Below are 6,266 nucleotides of genomic sequence, written 5' to 3'. Positions count from 1 at the left end.
GTCGGTGGCACTGGGCGGTTTGGAGCCACGGGCCACATCGTCGGTGGCACTGGGCGGTTTGGAGCCACGGGCCACATCGTCGGTGGCACTGGGCGGCTTGGAGCCACGGGCCACATCGTCGGTGGCACTGGGCGGCTTGGAGCCACGGGCCACATCGTCGGTGGCACTGGGCGGTTTGGAGCCCCGGGCCACATCGTCAGCGTCGGTGGCACTGGGCGGTTTGGAGCCACGGGCCACATCGTCGGTGGCACTGGGCGGTTTGGAGCCACGGGCCACATCGTCGGTGGCACTGGGCGCTTTGGAGCCACGGGCCACATCGTCGGTGGCATTGGGCGGTTTGGAGCCACGGGCCACATCGTCGGTGGCACTGGGCGTTTTGGAGCCATGGGCCACATCGTCGGTGGCACTGGGCGGTTTGGAGCCACGGGCCACATCGTCGGTGGCACTGGGCGGTTTGGAGCCACAGGCCACATCGGAGGTGGTGGAAGGGGACCCGGCCGGGACACACACCACGCTGGGGACGGCGACTCTCCCCGATCCCACGCTGGAGACACTTGCCCGAGAAGATGAAGCGGGGGGCGCCAAAGGCGGGACAGAAGAGGACCGCGAACCTCCCTCCTGCACTTTATTCAGGGCGATCGCTGAAGCGAGCCGGGACTCACGGTTCTTGCGAGCCTGAGAGGAGAGGGATCTGCAGAGCGGGCAGGCCTTGGGGTCGTGGTTCGAGCCAAGGCACAGCAAGCAGGAGGAATGCGGATCCTGGACGGGCACCTTGCCCTTGGAAATGTCGCACTTCTTGAAAGCCGCAGGCATTTCCGAAGTCGCCAAAGCCGATGGGAGAGTCCAAAAACAAGGTCACAGTCCGAAGGTCCGAAGTTACCAGGGGCGGGAGACAAGAATGGTCAAGAAACAAAAGTGATTCCAAGCAAGCAAAGCAAGCGAAAGTTCCTCTGAAGCAGCTAGCGTGGCGGAAAAAAGGAACTGGGGAAAGAGCGGGAAGGCAGGGGCCTTATAACGGGTGGGCGGAGTTACCGCCAAAAAGTTTCAATATGTTGCAGAGTAAACTCTGCCCAGTGATTCCAGTAGGTTCCGAGCAGCACTGCGCAGGCGCAGTGAAACCCATTTGTATGATTCGCAGAGACCACGAAGAAGAAGGGGAGATATTTCAGGTTTGTATGAGGGTATAGATGACAGCTACCTGTTCTTCACTGTCTGTGTGCCTCATACAAATGGGTGACTATGAAGCCTATAAGAGGCTGTAGTACAGAAGAAAGTACAGCACATACAAAACTGGCATCTGCTCTCGATCTGCAGCCCAGGTTATAATATTGGATGAACATGGAAAGTTGGGACAAGTAACAGCTCTGAAGAAGTCAGGTAAGGAAATGTTTTGTAGGACAGCAGCTGAGGAAGACATTGCCCTAGTAAAATGAGCCTAGTAAAATCAGGCCTTTCCTGAATAAAACTGCTCGGCCACAGAATGATTACCCTCTCACACCAAGCATTATACTATGGCTCTGCCTATGTTTCATTTATTATTAATTAGATATTTTAAACTTTAATTTTTAACTGTAATATGTTTAATTCTTTTTTAAGGGGGATGTTATAATTTGATGCAATATTGTGTGTGGATGTTTTGTTAGCTGCTTTGGTTGTTTTATTACAGAAAAGCGGGATACAAATAAAATTTTTATTTTTTTTAGTTTTAGGAACCAATCACTTGGCCATTTCATAGGCTAAGTGAATAGTCTGAACAATTCACTTAACAAATCTCTGTGATGTGTTGTCCTTTCCAAGCACCACTGTAACAAATAAGGTGAAAAAAGGGTGAAAATGAGACACAACCTTCAGTTACAAAAAAGAGATGTCCAGTCTTAACATCACCTTGTCACTGTGAAATATCAGAAATGGTTTGTTGCGTCGGGCAGTAAGCCCAGATGCTCTTCTTGCCAAAGTAATGGCTACCAAAAAGGCCACTTACTAAAGGCTCATCCAAAGAACCCATAGGTTCAAAAGGCTGTTGGATAAATTGTACAAGGACCAAAGACAACAACCAAAAGGGAGCTGAAGGTGTCAAAGAATTTGCCCACACAATTGGAACACAAGGTGGATGATAGTGGCTAGTAAGCAACAATCACTGCCAGGGCAGGAAAAGTTGTAGATCTCTGGGAGATGTCTTCATTTGGAAGTTATCAGGAATGAATTTGCAATGTTGGGACTGAATCCCAATGTCAAAGTACAGTGCGCCCACTCCATACGCCGCACTGCTATTAATCGAATGGCGTGCGTGCCCGTGGTGCGCACACACCACACCACAGCGAGCCCCATTTTACTGAATGGGACTTGTGCTTACGTGGTATTTGCCTTACGCAGGGGGGTCCGAAATGGATCCCCACTTAAGGCAAGGCTCCACTGTAGACATCTTTGAGGTCTGTTGCTTTGAACTCATCATCCAGGTGTAGGAAAGGCAAAATGGAATGCAATGTGTCCAGCCTGAACCTCTGGGGCTTGATGTAACGATTGACTCCCCCCTCCCCATAGGTCCAACATTGGCCACAGACCCCTGTCCCTTTTGGGACAGGACCATTGGGAAAGAGCCATTTCATCTCCAATGCATGGGTATTTTCTCCACTGTACATTTTTGAACCAAGGCCATGATCTCTTCCAAGAAGGCTCTGGATGGACACGTATGATGGAATACACCAATGGGTGGAATACTTGAGAAATTAGCGTAGCCCATACAGATGATTGTAAGAACCACAGACTGTGGTGATGTTTTGCTAGACAGTGTGGGAGGAGATGAAGGCTGATGAGAAGGTAAAACAGATGTAGGAAAGACGATGGTGGTGCTTGTTTTCAGTACCAAACCAAAGAAGGTGACCTCTATCAAGAGGAATTGTACATCTGTCTGCCACCTGGTGATCTAAAAGGACTTTGGTAACAACACAAGGAAGGGTGGTAGGGTGTAGATTACCTGCGATGGTATTGGTACTGATAGGATGATGAATATGAACAGTAAGAAGTGGGGTGTTCCCTGCAGAGATCATCATGATGATACCAATCAAGATACAACACTAAAGTATATGGAGAATTGCTTGTGTACGAATAACCTCAATTAGAAGATGAATAAGAATGTTCCTGTACAAATGGCGATCTCTCTTGTCAAGGTGAGGGCAGCAGTCATCTTGGTCATGGAGATAGATGAGTGACAGTGCTGCTTGTTGGAATGTGCTGATCCAAACCAGTGTCCAACTGAGCATCTGGTGGGGGTAGTCTCAGTGGTAATTAGATCTGAAAGGGGAGACATAGCTACCTGGGAGGTAGGAGTTGTCCGTGTCAAGAGTACCAAGACATCCTGTGAAATCACTGGTATGACTTATGTACTGGAGGACTTAATTTCTTTTCTTCATCTCCTTCACCACTGGTACTTCTGAGTTGTCTTGGGCAATGAAATGTCTCCCTGGATAGGCCACACTAGATCTGCCACGTTTCTTGCCAAATTCATCAGTCAGTATCTGAGTCTGTATGGATGGTAGGAACTCAGGTGATGTAGCTCTTGATACCAATGTTGTTTCCATCATTGGAACTGAGGAGGTAGGAGGTAGATATCGAAGAAGCTGTCAATACTGGGGTGAATTTAGACTTCTTCAGTTTGGAGATGGGAATGATAGTCAAGGAAAGTGGTTGGTTGGATGCCACTTTGTCCAACTTACAAGGTCTGTTCCCAACAGGGGATTTTCAGAGGCTAAGCCCTATTTCTAATGGCCTGAGAAGTAATGACCTGAAAAGTAAATCCTTCACAGATGGAGCAGCATTTAACAATATGCCCTTCCCCCAGACATAAGAGGAACTACGAATGAGCATTAAAAAGAAAAAACCTTCTGGCCACAGGAAGAATAGTGTTTGAAAAGAGAGATTGAGGCCGTAGAAATAAAGGGATAGTATGACAAATTGGGGGGAGGATAACAGAGTTCTGAGGTAAGGGTCCCCGTCCCCCCCAAGCAGTAGATGAAAATATAATGAAGGCAAAAATGATCCAAAGAAAGAAAAGGAAAGAAGAATAAGGAAACTACTTAGCAAGAAAACACTCAAAGAAAACTTGTTCTGCTGGTGGACAGAAATAAACTGAGGGGATGGTAGCTTGGTGGGCTATGACATCTGCAGTAAGCGAGGGGAGCATTCCCACCAAGCTCTAGAACATTCTGTAGGGATTAGCTATGCAGAACAAACCCCATTTGTGTATGGCACAGATACCACAAAGAAGAGAAAGATTCTCCTTTAGCTGATCCTATTGTAGCTGTATATGCCTGCCTACAACACACAAGAAATGCAGCAGCTGCCACCAGACTCCTTTACTGAGTGTGTGTGAACAGCAAAACAGAAAGCAGAAAACCTGCCTTGCTAGCTATCCCAGCACATTAAAAAGCGTAGATCTATACGTTTGGCCACAAAAATGGCAATCACAAGAAAAGTGGAGACTGGTGAAAGCAGCATTGGTTTTTGCCTCCGATATGTCCATTTGAACATGAAAGGTAATGAAACATCCTGATTGTGGTACTCCAACAGCACTTAAGCAATACCAGAATATCTCAGGATGTTCTGCTTTTGACTATTGGGAAAACCCCCAGTCATTCCTATATTCATTTTGGATGACACTCTCAAGTGGTCTGTAGAATGTTTTTTTGTTTACTTATACAAAACTTACCTGGCCTGGTTATTTCATTTCATACATGCAAAGTTCTGAATTAAAACGTTCACTGAAACATGTTGAATTGCTCTTTTTTGTGTGTGCAGGAGCCTAACTCTATCTTTTCCATGTTAGATATGCCTCTGGTATTAAATTTACTGTTAAAGAAGTAATACTCAAGAAAAAATCTGCATTTTTAAATGAGGTATAACATTAAGACTTATTTGCTAGCCTACCAGTTTAGTTTATTAGACTAAGAAAATACACTGAGAGATGTTTTCAATAATCTTTTCCAATCAATTAAGTCAGAAAGAGGATCTCTCTTTCTATAGTCACAACTGTAAGTCTACTTTAAAATAATTAGCAAGAGGAACTCTTACCTGCTTGAGCAAGAAGCCAAATGTTTTGTAGATTTCTTACCCTAGAAATAAACAGCACAAATGTTATCAGGAATGAAAAAAAAATATGATCAACTCCTTAATGCAGGGGTAGGCAACCTTTTTGAGCCGGGGGCCGGGTTGCTGTCCCTCAGACAACTGGGGGACCGAAGCCAAAAAATTAAAAATTTAAAAATTTTTAAAAAATCAAAGATATAAATAAACCAGGACAAATGTAGGACAAAATTTTCAAATGGAAGACACTTTTTTTTTTTAAAAAAAAATGAAGGACACGCGAAAAAATTTGCTGATTTTTTAAAAAATGTTAATATAAATGCATGTTTCTGAGGCTTCTATAGACAATTGCCCCCCAAAGGCCCCGGCGGCAATCGGCGGCAGGACTGGGCTGGGAACGGTCCCAAGGCCTTGCCGGGCCGCATCCGGCCCGTGGGCCGCAGGTTGCCTATCCCTGCCTTAATGTATTATTTATATATTTTCACCTTGTTTCATTTACTGCATATACCTGGCAAAATCAATTTACTATAAAAGAGCAAAACCACTAATGACTGCTTTGACCATCTAGGTGAAGTACAAGATATTGTGACATCAATGTCAAGAGGTGAGATTATGACATCAGAGGTATGTTAAAACTACAACTTGTACTACAGTGCCACCCCTTCCTATTAACTAATAAAAGGAATGAAGACTAAATTTGATTTTCACAATGTCTTAGACAACTGTATGCAAGTTACTTAGAGATAACAAATCATGTAGTTGATTTCTTCAGTATAGTGAGGAAGACATTATTTACTGTGACATTAGATACTAGGGGGCTCACCAACTGAAATGTTTAACATTTGAAACTCTGACACCATCTAGACTCATAAAACAAATAAGTGACCTAGTATTTTTAAAATGGAAGGCTAGCAATCAATACAACTAACATTTCAATTGATGTCTATGTTGACATCAAATTAAGAATACATTTATTTACCTTTATAGTCATTATGGGTAGTGAACAGTATGGGGCCGAGGAGAGCTGATTTCTTATTTCTCAATACCATTTCTATTGCCAAACATTTGGGTAACAGATAGGCAAAATACAACCCCACAGAATGTTTACAGCTGCCCTAGATTGTTGTGTGTGCTACTAGGTTCTCTGCCCCATCACTCATCCAGACTTTAAGGATCTAGATGGGATT

The 6,266-nt window shown here is 44.6% G+C and overlaps 1 protein-coding gene across 3 annotated transcripts in view; it reads right to left on the bottom strand.

Annotated features, from left to right (window-relative positions):
- Positions 1-6,266, bottom strand: part of KATNBL1 (katanin regulatory subunit B1 like 1) — a 44,664-nt gene that overhangs the window by 14,861 nt on the left and 23,537 nt on the right. For all 3 annotated transcript variants that reach the window (XM_042440644.1, XM_042440638.1, XM_042440629.1), the window contains one exon: positions 5,068-5,108. In XM_042440644.1, coding sequence (XP_042296578.1) covers positions 5,068-5,108 — 41 coding nt within the window. The remainder of the gene's footprint in view (positions 1-5,067; positions 5,109-6,266) is intronic.

Source organism: Sceloporus undulatus, chromosome 1, assembly GCF_019175285.1.
Source record: "Sceloporus undulatus isolate JIND9_A2432 ecotype Alabama chromosome 1, SceUnd_v1.1, whole genome shotgun sequence".
NCBI lineage: Eukaryota > Metazoa > Chordata > Lepidosauria > Squamata > Phrynosomatidae > Sceloporus > Sceloporus undulatus.
Note: the sequence above shows the minus strand (reverse complement) of the source record. Positions and strands in the feature narration are given on the sequence as shown.